The 17,196-nt window shown below is 32.5% G+C and overlaps 1 protein-coding gene across 2 annotated transcripts in view; it reads right to left on the minus strand.

Moving 5' to 3' along the window:
- The window catches only part of LOC105217805 (arylalkylamine N-acetyltransferase 1), a 62,497-nt gene extending 52,507 nt beyond the window's left edge, over window positions 1-9,990 (minus strand). The window contains exon 1 of one of the 2 annotated variants that reach the window (XM_011193001.3): window positions 9,805-9,990. In XM_011193001.3, the coding sequence (XP_011191303.1) occupies window positions 9,805-9,806 (2 nt within the window). In that variant the 5' untranslated portion in view covers window positions 9,807-9,990. The remainder of the gene's footprint in view (window positions 1-9,804) is intronic. The other variant, XM_011193003.3, reaches the window with a different exon arrangement.
- Window positions 9,991-17,196: the final 7,206 nt, after the last annotated feature.

Genomic DNA, 17,196 nt, shown 5'->3' on the forward strand with positions numbered 1-17,196 from the left:
TTGTTGTCATTATTCCATTATGCCATTGTAACGACTTTGCTGGCGCTTATCTGATGAGCCCAGGTATTACAAAGAGATTATTCCTATGTAAATTGATAATCATTTTGATGGAGGATGATTCACTCCTTTCAATTTGACTTTAATATAATGTTTGAAAAGCAAGCAGCCTCAGTAAGTGGTAATAATAAGTATAATATATATACATATATACATAAGTAAGCTCTTAAATTTCTTAATTCTATTCGATATATACATACTATATATAGTAATTAGCCTAATGGAAAAATAATGCGAATGAGTAGACGCTATTTCTTTCATTATTTCTGCGTTTGGCCGAAACACAAAGTTTAATAGCAAACTTTGTTCGAAAGTTTCGCATCATCCTAAAAGGATGAAGAGAATTAAGTACTAACAAAAAATGTTTTGTTAGCGAATACACCCAACTGCTAATATGGTGAGACAAAAATTAACGAGAAATGAAGAGTTCCGTTATAAATTAGTCCCGGCAACCCTTGCTCAACGGTAGTAATAATTGCATAGTCCAAATTGTGCCTCTTAGTCATATGTTATTTTGACAGAGACAGTTTATGTCCCAAATTCGGAAGACAGTGGTTTTGTAATCAAAATATATTTCTGATAATTCGTATTTTTATTTCAACGACTGTATTGGTCAATAAAAGTATTCCATCTGGAAATTGGGAAATTAAAGCATTAGACTTTCTTTGAAAAAGTTGTAGAAACGGCTACTAGGTCCATCGATGGATATTTTATTTTAACCTGTAATTGAAGATAAGAAGTTGGACATTTTTTGATTTTGGAAAATTGGATTAATCATATGCGTTATTGAAATAAACCAACAATGTATGGAGGGAAGTTATTTTTTTTAATTGAGCTGCAATATCCTTATAGAGCTAGCCATCTTCGATTAGAAAAAATAAAGCAGCATAGAGTTTAAGATACTGTAAGTGGAAAAATGACAAACAAAACATAAAAACAAGATTTTACACTCACGCAAGGCTTAAGGATGTATTGATTTTTTGCAATAAAACACACTAGTATCAGAAAAGGATGCCCTCTGAATATCATGAAAAGTTTCAGAGATTTATTGATATTTTTGGTAAAAAAATCAGCAATAAAATTTAAGGTGCGCGGGGACTTGAAATGTTGTGATTCGATTTCACCGTGAGATGTGCCACACTTTGAAGGTTGTATTTTGGTGCCAGATTAATTCATTGTAAGGTGCAAAAATCCGATTATTTCTCAAATTTAATTATAAGGGAGGTAGGCGAGTTGGAGTCATATATTATCCATTTTTAAACTGTAACATAAAGGCGTTAAAAATGTTACATACCATTTTTCAATATTGGTAGAGTAGTTTCTCAGATATTTGATTTGATTTCATAGTCGGCACTGCTATAATTGTCACGGGAAGTCACAGGCAGTCTGCTATATCAGCTTTATAGACATTTTTCTATAGCAAAGTAACGTAGTATTAATAGTTTACAACATAAGGTACATATGAAATGTATGGGACAGGTTTGCTAGATACTTTTCGCCGCATATTGAGAGATTATATTCATGGTCGTTTTATGAAGTCAGTAAACATGATTTCGATTACACACTTTCGGATGAATTATTTCTTAAGTTTAAGTGTTTAATTATTTATGTTTAAACTTCTGCACTTATCATATATACAACGATAATAATTCTGATGCATAATTATTTTTAACCCGGTTAATCAGCATTAATAAATAACAAGTAAGGAAAGGATAAGTTTGGGTGCGACGGAACATTATATACTCTCGCAATTTATTGATGTAATTTTATTAAGATAACACTCAAATTGACCCATATATTCGGCATAAAATCCAACAGAATAATGAAAATACTCATATATAGTATATCGTCTGAAATAATTCTTGAACCGATTTCACTAATTTTCACCACCAACATACATTATATCTAAGATTATATGCTCACTTAATTTAGCAAAGATATTTCACATATTAACCGATATATGCGAAATAAAGCCCATCTTATTTTTGAAAAACCTATAATTAGGTATATGGGAGCTGGGGGAAGTTCTGATCCGATTTTAATAATTTTTGGAACAGAGTCACACAATTAGAAGAAACTAATTTTCTCTGAATTAAATCAAAATATCTGAAAGAATTGCCGATATTTTCGGTGAAAAATTACCCTCAGGCACTGAGTTCTTCATGTAGATATCCGGGCCTTGAAAATTTATATTCCGATTTTTTCCATTATTGAAGCCACAGATGATATACAGTGTTTGTGTAAACTTTGATTCCGCTATCTTCATCAGTTCATTATGTATATACAGTATACTCTCGAAAAGTAAATCGATTGGTATTTTGGGTAATTTACTTTTTCGAATAATTTACTTTTCCAAATAAATACATAAATTATCTGTTTTTATAATATTAAATGCATTTTTAAACTTAAAAAATTAATTCATTTATTTGCTTCAATAAAACATATGGATTTACATGAAAAACATATTTACATCATACATACATATGTATTTACTATGAAAGGAAAAAATCTTGAATATTCTTTTGTTTTTTTCTCCTTGCATGTATTTACTATGAAGAGAAAAAATCTTGAATATTCTTTTGTTTTTTTTCTCTTTGCAATATATTTTCTGACCATTTTTGTACGACAATTCAAAAAGCCTGACACCTGATTTGCATCGTTTTCATTTTTAAACCAGTGGATCAAGTAGGAGAGTTTATTTACTAAAAAGACGCGATAAACAAGAGAGTAAGTGTTTTTGCAACATCGTAAAAAACGTTGCTTGCTTCGTTTCGAATTTTTTATCACACTCTCTGAAAAGTAAATTAAAAAATTTACTTTTTCGAGGTGCATGTGTAATCTTAAAGGTGATTAACTTTTCCGCGATTATTTACTTTCTGAGAATTTACTTTTCGAGAGTGTACTGTATTATAAAGTGTACGAATCAAATGGAATTTCAAATTGAGTTATATGGGAAGTTGGCGTGCTTGTGAACCGATTTAGCCCATTTTTCATCCGTGTTGTCAGGGTATCAAGAAAATATTATATACCGAATTTCATTGAAATCGGTCGAGTAGTTCCTGAGATATGGTTTTTGACCCATAAGCGGGCGACGCCACGCCCATTTTCCATTTTGTAAAAAAATCTGAGTGCAGCTTCCATTTGCCATTTCTTATGTAAAATTTAGTGTTTTTCATTAGTGAGTTAACTCATTTTTGGTAATTTTCAACATAACCTTTGTATGGGAGATGGGCGTGGTTATTATCCGATTTCTTTCACTTTGGGACTGTATAAGGAACTGCCTAAAAGAAACTACTGCAGAAATTTTGTTTTCAACAGTTTTTTTGGTTTGCAAGATATATACAAAAAACCGATTTGGGGGCGGGGCCACGCCCACTTTAAAAAATTACATTCAAATATGTCCCACCCTAATGCGGTCCTTTGTACCAAATATTACTTTCATAACTTTATTTATGGCTTAGTTATGACACTTTATGTGTTTTCGGTTTTCGCCATTTTGTGGGCGTGGCAGTGGACTGATTTTGCCCATCTTCGAAAGCAACCTCCTCAGGGTGCCAAGGAATATGTGTTCCAAGTGTCATTAATATATCGCAATTTTTACTCAAGTTATCGTTTGCACGGACAGATGGACAGACAGGCATCCGGATTTCAACTTTACTCGTCATTCTATATATATATAACCACATATCTAACTCTTTTATTTCTTGGTGATACAAACAACCGTTATGTGAACAAAATTATAATACTCTGTGCAACATGTTGCGAGAGTATAAAAAGTATCACTCAAGAATGAGAACCATTGACAAGACCAGATTACAGAGAACAGAGATAAGATAAGAAAAACTAATCACACAGTAGTTGCGATTACATAAGTACATATGTACATATGTACGTGCAAGTCCGTATCTAACATTTTGAACATAATTTCTTAGATTGTACCAGAAAGCAATTTAGTACTCGAACTAAAATAAAATGCAACACATTTAAGAGAATATATGTATAATATACCCTCATTATCAAAAGTTACTAATTTTAGTTTGAAAATTTCACCCCTGACAAATCTGAAATATGTGATATTCCAAAATCACTTCTGCCATTTAAATTACATCGAAAAATTATAATATACAAATATTGTATTGCTTTTTCCAACGAACAACCAACTTACTCTCGAATATATATAAATATATATTCTATATTTATATATACAAACCTCCATAAACATATGGTGTATGTACATAATATGTCTAAGTAAAAATAAATATTTTCTTTTTTTATACCGAAAATAGTATAAACTGCATGCATGCACATAAATATAGTAAAAGCGAAACAAAAAAAATATAAAACATATTATCAACAAATTTGGTATTTTCTTATAACTAATTAAATAAATACTTCAGTTGAAGAATTTCTTAGCACACACTTCCTCTTAGAAAGTGAAAGTTTCAACATTGTGAAATTATATGTACATATGTATATTTGATATTCAAGGGAATAAATATTATATGTAAATGCAGCGAAATCCAAGCATTTATTAATTTATTAAATGTAGTATATATTACATATAAGAAGTTTTATATTAGTTTTAGCATACTGTACATTAACAAAAATATATATGTATATATATAAAAGAAATATATATTAATGCTTTAATAGTATTAGTACAACTATTAGACGAAATGAAACCAGTCAGTTAGCAAACAAAATAGACAGTCTTAATTATGAACTAAAAACAAAAGAAGAGCAATGATTATTGTCCCTATACGGTTTACAGCCCAACTCAGTGGAATTGAATTAAGGCAATTCAAGTGCAGATCAACATAAGAATTTGAAGATTGGACAGATAATTAAACAGTTGCTAGTGAAAAAGATAGTGTGAATAATGATTAAAATGAATGGAGACTTAGTTGGAGTATTACAATATTGTGACGGATATTGTGGTTTTAAAAAAATATGTGTGGCAGATTGATTAGTTATTGAATAAGCAAGCATTTCGTTTTTTACAAAATGAGATGAAGAAACATTTCCAAAAACCTCTTCTATGAAATTAAGCGTCTCCTTGTTGAAGGTAGTCATCACAAACCTTGTGTAAATGAGTTTAACGTTAGATTGATGAAACCTACGATGGAGGTTTTAAATATTTTGAAATTTGTAGCCCAGTTTCGGGCTATATTTCTATTAATTCAATTAGTTTTTTAAACTGTTGTTTTAAACTTGAATTTTATTATATTAATGCTGCTGTACTATATTCACAAGAAAACACAAAAAAGTAACTAATTAATAAATCGTTTAATGATTGGTATGAGCAGGCATCGGACTTCAGTTCGAAAACATTCAGTTATATATAAGTTCTTTCTTACTACTTCAATTTTCATCGCGACCTACTAGTTGTATCCGGCTTCAAATCGGTGGAGAAGAGATGAGAAAAATGCAAGAAGAGATCGGTGGAGATGCAAAATGAATAGACCTGGTGAGATGTAGGATGGGATGTAGCACCAGTACTGCTTCTTTTCGGGTTGTATCTGGCCGTTATTATTCTAAATAGGTTGGTCCTTATTGTGAAATAATATACTATACATTAAAGTTTAATCACTTACAATGAATAATATTTATATTATCTGTTTTACAAGTTTCTATAGCAAGTCGCGTCTATCGAAACTAAAATATATTGAACGAATCAGCATGGGAACTAAGATACTCATTAGCGCTCTGCGTAAGAAAGGAATGAATCGTTCAAACACTTATACAAGGATTTCGTCGATTCGTAACATATTTTGATAAGTCTAAGTTGCGAATGTTCAGTTAAATATGTTCTAATAAACATAATAAAAATTATGATGTAATGAATCTTAATTTTTGGGAATTTTAATTTTCGGAAATCTCAGTTAGTCAACTAGGTTCTTAAGATAAAAAGTATGCACCGTATTAATAGCTGTGGATAACAATTGTCTATATATTTTTACTACTCGCCTTTATTTAATATTATATTTATATGTTCATTAGGCTCTTTCAGAATTAACTCCTCCTACTATCCAGTTAAGCCTGGTTATTTCTGTGAGCGTCCTTGAATTTCTAAACACATAAAAACGAATATGTGAGAAGCAACCAAACGTGGTGAAAGTGTACAAGCAAATATTTATTAACACACAATATGTACACACTATATATACTATAAGGGAATATAAACCTACATATGTACGTGTATAAAGCTTCCACACACGACAGCTCACATTCCAAAGGATCAATCTAGTGTACTCGATACAATATTAATTCAAGTGAAATAATTGAAATAACATTGTAATCCTGTCGTGGTCTCGACAATATACACATACATATGTATATATATAGGCATACATATGTATATTCGTATGGTTGCATCTACTCTCTGACATTTGTCGAGCACACTATAATGTATATATACATAACCCGCAGTCAAATCAACTAGTTATACATTACCTGACAACTAGTATGAAGTTCAACCCAGTTGCAAGTTATTCAACATATTTTAATTCATATACAGAAATTTTCGTGGTTTACGAGTTGACAATTGCACATTTTTTTTAGAAGCCTATCCACCGCAGCGGTTGAAATTTGGTAAGTTCCTGCTTGGGTTATGCATGAGTAATTGTATTCACTTCACATGGGTGACTGGTGATAGCGATATTAAGGAAGAATATAAATTGAGGGATTGTCTAACTTATTAAAGAACCTATTGGTACTAGGTTCAACTTTCAAAAAGGTTTTTGGTAAGATATCTCGAAAGAAACAACTTGAAAACGATTCGATTTTTAATCTATTATAATCTAATCTAAATTATTTATTCTATCAAGTGTACTCGCAGCACGAAAAGGTTTATAAAGGAATATCGCGTTGTTGGGTCCAAGGAAACCTAAACAACCCTAATGTGAGTATTTTTCTACTAGGACACAATTATGTAATTTAATTACATACGTAAGTATAGAACATATATATACAGTATATATATTTGTAAACATATTTCTATTTTGTGTGCCAGTCGAGCGTTAATACTCGTATGACTATTTCATGAGTATGTGTGTAAGTGTATATGCGAGTGTGTATGTAATGTGGTCAGCAATCACGTGCATGACTGATCGAAATGTAGCAGATTGATGAGGAAGACGGAGTAAAAAAGAAATTAATAAATAAAAGAGCATTGATTGAATCTGTATAAGGACATGGAATTTAAAGTGCTGCAATGAATCTGTAAATTAATAGAGAAATAACACTACAGATTTTTCTGCTTTAATTGGGAGTATGAGCGTGTTTTTTTAATTGGGAAAACCTAGAACGGTGTGCAATATTAAACTAACTAACCTTACTAACTTCCACATATTATTTTGGGATTTGGATTAAAGAGGAAATTTAATAATTATAGAGCATGACTATTTCGTTGATAGATGTACAAGTAATTATGTATGTATACTTAAATATACATATGTATGTATGTAAATATTGTGGGTATATGATACGCTAGTTGACATTACAGACAAACGGACTGTCAGAAACTAAAAATCCCGTTATATAACGTGATGGCTGAAGCGATTTTAATTTTAAGAGTGGATCGTAGATTTTTTTTACAGCACACTATTTGAATAATATTACCATCACACATATTTTAAATTATTAAGGACTTGAGTGATAGGTTCGTCTAGCACTGCTGAGATTTCGAAAATGTTGTAGTCGAATTAACCAAAGACATACTAGTTTAAAAATAACGGAGCTAAGTTATTACCTTTACAAGGGTTGGTTGCTAGGGTAATTCTAATATTCGCTTAGTTCAACAAAATTCCATTAAAAACTAAAACCAAAAACAAACTAAAAATCGATATTCCTCCAACTTTACTTCCATCCATATTGCGAATATAACAGCATATTTTATAATAAAAAATCTTAAACATGTTTATTTGCCCGCTGCTACTTATTCTTATTCAACAAATAACTGCATACAAATAAATAATCATGCTGACATTTTTGTGTACATTGAATAGTATGTCACCAGAGTTGGACATGGCAAAAGAGTGCACGAAGTGGTATAAATATTTGTTGTGGTCACGTTGTTTGTTAGCGGTTTCATTGGTTACTAAAAAATTTCAAAAATAAGAATACTGCCGAAAAACGGAAAAATAGTTAATGAACGCTAATTAAGACAATCGAACATATTTTTATTATAGAAAACAATTCCAAAAGGTATCTGTATTGAAGGTAATACTGTTGAATACAATGTAAGACCGAGTATTGAAGAAAAAAGACAAAGTAATATATACTTAATATTCATTATCAGGAGTGTTACTTAGTGTTTGACCTTGTTCTGACAATTATGTAGAACATGTGGTCTGTTAAAAAATGAAGGGAGATTCCCTTTTTTGAAATAATATTTATTCATTGGTCCACATTATTGTCGTCGCCTTAAAATAATTAAATAATTTTTGGGATAGCCTTTGGCTCTTTCAGCGATTTCTCGTTTGTTTGTAAAACGGGGCGGCCGTTTAATGTTCTTTTTATTTTTGGAAATAGAAAAAAGCCACACGGAGATATGTCTGGCAAATATGGAGGCTAGGGAATCGTTACAGTATTGTTTCTGCCAAGAATTCTCGAAAAGGCGGCGAAATGTGAACTTTTAATAAATGAAAATCGCATATATGTATGTATGTTGACACTTGGACTCTTCAAACCCGTTATATGCTAGGGCCTTAAGGTTATAAACAAATTTGCGGCTGAAAATCAAAGTTTCTCCTCGAAATCTAGTAGACGTATTTAAGACTATGTAGTGCATTTCTTACGGTATCTGAGGATACATCTCTGGTCGTAAGCTTTCACACTAATTTGACTAAGGAATAAAATACATTGATTGATCTTGAATGAACTGCTTAGAGTTGACTGAAGCGAATACAGGCAGATATTGTAGTGGGAGTCGCGCTCTTAATTTAAAAATAATTGGTACTCGAAGCAGATATAGAATCCGTAATTATGAAAAATTGTTAAAGAAATATTAACAAAGTCAGATGAGAGTGGTAAATTCTTTTAATGTTTCAAGTTATCAAATTTTATTTAGAGCTCATTTAGAGAATCATTCGTAATTAATTGCTGCTGAAACAGCCAAACTTTCACTGTACAATTTAATGGGACAAATATTATACTAACAATTAGAATATGTAAATAGTATTAACTGAGAATGTATATATTTGAATAAAAGTCAAAACTGTTTTTGATTGTTAGACGTTGCAGTTTTTATATACTGTACAGACTTTATCTAATATTACATAACGCATCTGCGACAATGTGTCAATATTCTTCCAGTATATCAGAGTTTATATCAATTGGTTAGCAGTGTTAGTCACTTACATATCCGTAAAGGCTTCAATTACACTTCCACTTCCTCCAACATCAAAATAAGATAAGAAACACTAGTTGGAACCTGCACTTGAATAAATAAAAACATTTTGGCATTTTTCTTTTTCCAACTATGACCTCAGCCATAGATATCAGAGTATTTTAATGATTTCAGTTGTTAGCGCAAATATTGTTTATTTATTGGATAAGATTACCGCTGAAGGGCGGATTATATGATTTCTCATTTTTGTCATAAACAAAACGTCAGTTTATTGCACTTAACTACACATTTCGAATAACTCATCTTCATAAAAATTTCAAAATATGTCAACACCACATAACATACATAACATATCACATGTCACACAGTATTCTATTAGCAAAGGGGCTAATACTTACATAACTGTTGTTTAATTGGAAATGGAGGTGTAAAGATTTTCGTCAAATTGCAACGAAATTTTCAAAACAAAGCAGTAAGCTTTAAAACACGCAATTAGATGACGGAAAATCTACCGTTTCGATGTTCTACCAACGAGGCGCCGAATTTGATACTAAATTTTAGTTGAAGTAAACAAACCAATGCAACCCCACGAAAATGAACCAGTGCCGGGCTGGGTGATAAGCTTTAGCCCAGCAGTTGGTTATTTTCATTAGAGCAAGGGATGTCTGATTGCCGCGCTGATAGCAAAGTTAGGCACAGAACAGTCGTATTTACTGCATAGTTTCGTCATTTCACCACCAAAGCGACGTTGAGCAGAACTCAAGTGCTCTCCCGAAATGCTCGAACGCTCCTCACTGAAACGCACACTCCACTCAATTTGGCATTCCCCAGCAAGTGATAAGAAAGCCATCGACGAACTGAGTTGACAAAAAGTTCAGCACATGGGAATACAAACACACACACACACACATATGTACATGCATGCAAACATGCCTATTGTGTGTACCGAAATGTATAATATTTTATCAGCACCGCAAACTTTAAAATTAGATAAAATAAAATAAGAATGCGATTTACAGTATGAGGTAATTGAAGTGACAAATGGATTATATAATTAATTTATATTGATGCATATTTATATGTATGTGGGTATATGCATATGCATATGCTGACTGAGGCAATAAAGGATATTGAGATTGGAAGTATGCTGCACTGAAAATAGGTATGGTAGATAACGGTTGTTTTGTATATTTTTTTTCATAGTAGGGGAAAGCATGGAAAGCCGGAGTGCGGAACTTTAATCCGCTAAACCTAACCTACTCCCAACTCAAGACGCTCCCACGGAACCCCCGGATTAAATATTACTTCGTGGGAGCGACAAGACATTTTAGGTCTCCCCTATAGCACGGACTGACTGACGTCTAACCTGTTGTACCTGTCTCAGTTCTGTCATAATTTAAGCTGTCGCTTCGCAGTATATTTATATATTTCTATATGTGCACTCATGCATGTGCTTATAATTTTTCGTTATCTTGAGTGGAATACGGATTGTGTGGATTTCTTCTGATAAGAATTTAATTTACCAAGCGAAGATTGAAGTGCTGAACACAAAGACGACGACACGACACGACGTAGCGACGGCTGATCACAAATGTCGCTTTGAAGCCAGCGTCTTGAACATTTTGAAGACGGCAGCGACATATCAAAAAGCAATTTCATTGTTGCCGTACTAACATCTATCACTTCAATAAAATTTACATATTTAGTTTAAAGTGAAATTATTTACGTAAAAAATGTAAAAATGGTCGATTTATTTGTTTTAAATAATCGATTGTTATTATAAATGATATATTAAAGCTATTTTACGTTTCTGCTGGCAAAATAACGTCATACTTGTGAGAACTTTGAATAATTTTACATTTCACATGTTAGTGGCAGCTCTACAGCGGCCATTGTCGTCGGCAAAATTAGAAACATTTCTAATTTGGCGACAGCGAAGACTTCAACCCTTTTGTGGTGAAGTCGTGCTGTTGCCAAAAAATCTGTGCCCATAAGAACGCGTGTATTTTAATATTTGACAGATGTCGCTCGTCGCTTGTCGTCTTCTATGTGTTCAGCACATGACTCAAGTGTCATTACACCATGTTATCAAATAGGAGAGAATATACATATGGTGTGCACGTAAGTACACATGTATGTTCATTCATATGTACTCACATAACCTAATCAAGTATATAGATTGCAAAATTGCAAAACTTTTCTGAAGTAATTGTTTTCGTACTGTTTAGTATAGTCATATCTGTTTATCTATTGATCATTAATCAAGCAAACTTGCGATATACAAGTACTATGTATATGTACATACATACATATCCTTAAATTAAGTCTTCTTCACAACGTCAACCAACTTAAACCAAAAGACCAATTCAACTGTTTTTTATATATAAACAGATACATATGTATATGATTTGAGTCATTGATATCTTATGCATGTTTTAGGATACGACCGGAAATATACTAGTGTCCTACTAGTTTCAATACACTTACTAATCTAATATACTAATCCCATTTGTATGCTCAGCAAAATTTTTAATTGGCAAAGTTTTAGTCATAAATTGGCATGTTCCTGGACTAGTATATGTACACTGCAGCGTATATTTGTAAGTACATTTATAGTGTAATCATATTTATTTGAAAATAGTAAAATTTAAAATGTATTTAGTATGGAAATAATAAATTGTAGTAACAGGTTGTTTTAAAAATTGCGAAATAAATCTTAGTTACACACGCCTTCAACATTTTGTTTACCTCATCTATATATATTAGTATGTACATATATATGTATATACATATATCAAAATGATCAGGATGGCGAGACGAATTTCATATACATATGTATATACATCTATTGACATATGTACTTCATGAATCGATCAAAATTTGGTTCGAACATTTTCATTACATCTCTGAAAATAGTCTATATTAGACTGCAATCACACTTATTTCCCATAGAATACAATTTCACTTCAATTAATATGATGATAACAAAGTTATCTATATATACGCTTACTTAATATTGCAAAGATACTTCACATATTAAGCAATATATAATATACGGTATAAATGCCACCGGATGTTTGAAACCCCTAGTAAGTAATCCCAGGTTTCAAGAAAATATTTTGCACAAATTTTTGTTTAAATTGGTCGTGTAGTTCCTGAGATATGACTTTTAACCCAAAAGTGAGCGACGGCACGCCCACTTTTAATTTTTTATAGAAATCTGAGTGCGGATCTTCTCTGCCATTTCTTCTATAAAATTTAATATTTCCGGAGAGGGACCCACTTTGCCAACAAGTTTCCATCCAAATAATGTAATCCTCTGTACCATTTCGCTTTAATAGCGTTATTTATGACTTAGTTATAGCGTGACAATAGTACGATTTCACCCATATGCAATACCAACAATAGTATGAACCCAAGGAATATGTGTACCAAGTTTCATAAAGATACCTAATTTTTTACTAAAGTTATCGCTTGCGCGAACGGACAGACATAATGGCATCCGGATATCAACTCTACTCGTCAGCCTAATCACATTGGTGTATTCGTTCAGTTTTAGATGTTACAAACAACCGTTATGGAAATAATACTTTTATACACTTTGTGCAACATGAGAGTATAAAAATGTCACAATCATATCTAACAATTCAACAATTCACAAACCACATTGCTTTGTAATAAAAAAATATTTCACATGGCATTAATTTATAGAGAAATGCATATATGTACATATGTATATGTAATGTTGTAATTATAATAATATTTCTTTCAATGCATGATTCAGTTATATAAAGTCGTGGTGTTAGAAAACGTGCTTCTTATAATAAAAAAAGTTTTATATTTACTGTCAAACTATTTCTCTTTATGTAATGTTATGTCTTGTTTACATTTTGATAATTTTTTTATGATGATTCAATCACAAAACACATGTTTTTATTGTAAAGTAAAACAGTTGATTTTGACATTGTGAGTGTTTGCACTCATGACATGTCTTCCCGAAAATCTTGATCCTTTTATTATAAAACGTCTAAGATATTTACATCGAAAGGTAATTGTTCTAATCGAAAGTAAGACATGATGAGACAGTTTTGAAATTGTAAAATATAGTTTAATTACTATTTACTGCAAATACGATATTAAAATCTATGATTAAAATTGATTTGGCCGTTACCAACAAAGACTGTTTTCCTGGCCAAATTATAATATTATTATACCTTGTACGGTGTACATTTCTCAACATTTTCTTAGGTTCGTTTGTTCTTTTTTCAAAATGTTGCCCTCTAAATAGAAGAAAGGTAAGGGTTGTCCAGCATGATAAGGTGAAATCATTTTGTTCTTTTCTAAGGTAAAAAGTTTTAGATTTTCAATCGTAATCGTAGGATGAGCATTTGTACGAGTATAATGTTGTGTATAATGAGGCAGCATTTTCGTCGAGAAAAGAAAACGCTATAAATCACATGCTCTTAAAATTATTCGAATAACCCGAAAACCGATTATTCGAATATCCGGTTTGTAACCGTCCGTATGAATATTAACCGATTAATACTATTTGCATAGTTGTAACAATGCGACTATTCGAATAGTCGTTCTACTACGCATGTTCGAATAGTTGTTCTGCTGCCACTATTCGAATAGTTGCTCTGCTGCGAGCATTTGAATAAATGAAAATTGTTTGAAATCCAAGCAGCCTTTGATCTTTGTTGGTTTTTACTTGGGAAAATGTCAATTGCGGGCATTTTTCGTGAGTTTCACTTTTTTCAATAAAAATAGAAATTTAATGAACTTTCACTACTCGTATTCGAATAGTCGACAACGAACGGTTAACCGAATAGTCGGAAATGAGCGGTTAAATAGTCGACAACTTACGACTGCAAACCGAATTTAATCGAATGATGCCCTATCCGGTTAATTCGGTTAGTCTATTAGTCGAATACCAAGAGCTCTAGTATGTACATATGAATACTTCTAACTACAACTAACACATTGAAGCCACAACTTAGTTTTGCATTCAAATTGCCGACAGTTAAAAATTTCACTCAATTTGATTGACTCAATAAACTTGTACGGTTGGGAGTTCAAAATGGACATGCGCATTTCCTGAGAGGAAACGGAAATCATCTGAAGGCATTTGAGTTCAAAGGAAATCATATTTAGGATCCAATTTAAGACACAATATTAATAATTATATATTATATATATGATCCAATTTAAGACGAAATATTAATAATTAATTATATTCAAAACTTCAAAAAGTACGTTAACTCACTAATGAAAAAAGTCAAGAGCAATAAATTTACAGTAACTTGGTACATTTGAGTTGCACTGAATTTTTGTATTAAAATTTAACAATGAGCACCGCGCTTTTTGATCAAACCCCATAGCTCAGAAACTAATTTCGCAAAACCAAGCAAGGAACATACATATGTACATAGTATAATTAAAATACATTTGGGTAATCTGGTATAATGAGTTATTTTGAAAATAGAAAGCTGATATTCGACACGGACGAAGGCACAAAGAGCCACTCTATTTCAAGTGGAGTGCCACAAGAATCGGTGTTAGGCCCCCTACTATGGAACCTTATGTATGACGGGGTACTAAAAATACTTCAACATAAAAATGTCAAATTAATACCATATGCAGACGACCTAATAGTAGTAGCAGTGGCTAAGCACCTAGACGACCTCCGAATCAAATGCAATGAATGCATAAGTGGTCTGCGCCAATGGTTCTCTTCCATGAGTTTGGAACTGGCCGAGCACAAAACAGAGGTATTGCTCATAAGCACTAGAAAAATTGAAGTAAAAATAACCCTCACTATAGGGGAGTGTGAGATTACCTCACAGCCACAGCTGACGTACCTAGGGGTAATATTGGATTCCAAACTAAAATTCAAACAGCACCTATCGTACACTTCAAGTAAAGCAAACAAGGTGTACAACTACTTATCGAGAATGATGGAAAATAGAGGCTGCGTTCGTTCCAGTAGGAGATTGTTAATTGCAAAGGCGATGAGCTCCATAATCATGTATGCGGTGCCAATATGGATCCAGGCGCTAGACATAAAAGCGTATGCCAGGCCGATATACACTATACATAGACTCACAGCTATAAGAGTAATAAGTGCTTTCCGAACTATATCTAGCGAAGCAGCCGAAGTACTAGCTAGTATGCCGCCCATAGACATCCAGGGAAGTGAATTTGCGCGACTGCATGAATTACCAGCGCCTCATACAAATACAGAAAAGCTAGAGCAGAGAAAAGTGAGCTTCACAATGTGGCAGCAACGGTGGGAAACCTCGACCCAAGGACGGTGGAGCCACAGACTGATACCTGACATCCACTCGTGGATATATAGAAAGCATGGGGACCTTGATTTCCACCTGACCCAAATATTAAGTGGTCACGGGTGCTTTAGAAGTTACCTATATAAATTCCGTCATGACGTTAGTCCGTATTTCCCGGTGTGTGCAGAGTCCGTAGACCCTGAGCACGTTTTATTCTATTGCCCTCGCTTCTTAGATATAAGGGAAAAGTTGATAACAACCATGGGTGATACCTTTTTGATACTCATTTAGAGTGGACTCTTTCCGGTAACATTTATACATTCAAGATATACCGAAGTTTTCTTCAAAAGATATTCTCTTGGCGTCTTTAATAGGGAGTCCTCTCCCCAATGATTCAAAGTTTTCGAGCGGTTAAAATTGTAATTTTTATCGTCATCATTGTGGTTGGACACATACACATGACCCAAATACATTTTAACCTTTGCTATTTAGTCAATTCTTTCTCAACTATAGAAAATGTGATCTTTAAGATCCGCGCTTCTTAACCACATGCAACTATTGCTTGAATTGGATGTAATGATTTTAGTATCCAAAGCGTCCAAAAGTTTTTCCATAGTTTTGAGTAGAAAGTAATTCATCCAAATTTTTCGGAAGACTTGCGTGAAATGTTTTATTGAAAATAGTTTCAATGGAGATAGAAAAATAAAATAATTCGTTCATCGTTACGCTACAAATGATATACATATCTTTATAGATAGATATTTTTCGTTTCCGTCAGAAAATACTGTTTTATTCAAACACGAAAATAACTTTTTTCAGTGTATATAAAAATAGCAGAGTTAGTGTCCCTTCGAACTTGTTATTCAAATACTTGGATGTAAGATAGACATATGTACATATATTGCATTTGTATTGAATTTTTATTAATAAACATACGTTTCTAAATACTGCGGAGAACATATTATCACATGACCATTAACTGTACTTTATATATTCACAGTTAAGGACTTTGACAAATATTGTTCTGAATTCTCCACAAACAAAAAACGAATTATTAGAGTAGCTTAACTATTATTAGATCCACACTTAAGAGTCTCTTGTTCATGAAAGTGCCTGCTTCAATTAATTTTGTATACAATTATTTTTTAATGTGTCTGGAAGGTTCTGGAAACCCGTTAGTATGTGTATTTGTAAATAAATTTTCTGAACTACAATAATTAAGTATTAAATGCATTGATGGGTGAGATTTTAACTCTTGTAGTACTATCTGTGGGTCTCAAGCCACCAATGCCTAAGAATAAGCTTTCGAAGAAGCTTTAATCTTATCCAACTTCATATGCTTAAATAATGGTTCGTCCTCACACGTTATGATCCTACGCCCGTTCTTCAACCCTTGCAACCTTGACGAAACTTGGTATACATAAAATGTCATAACTAAGCCATAAAGTTATAAAAGTAAAATTTGCAATGAAGGATTGCACTAGGAAGAGGCATATCTGGATT

This window comes from Zeugodacus cucurbitae, chromosome 6 (assembly GCF_028554725.1).
Source record: "Zeugodacus cucurbitae isolate PBARC_wt_2022May chromosome 6, idZeuCucr1.2, whole genome shotgun sequence".
Classification (NCBI taxonomy): domain Eukaryota; kingdom Metazoa; phylum Arthropoda; class Insecta; order Diptera; family Tephritidae; genus Zeugodacus; species Zeugodacus cucurbitae.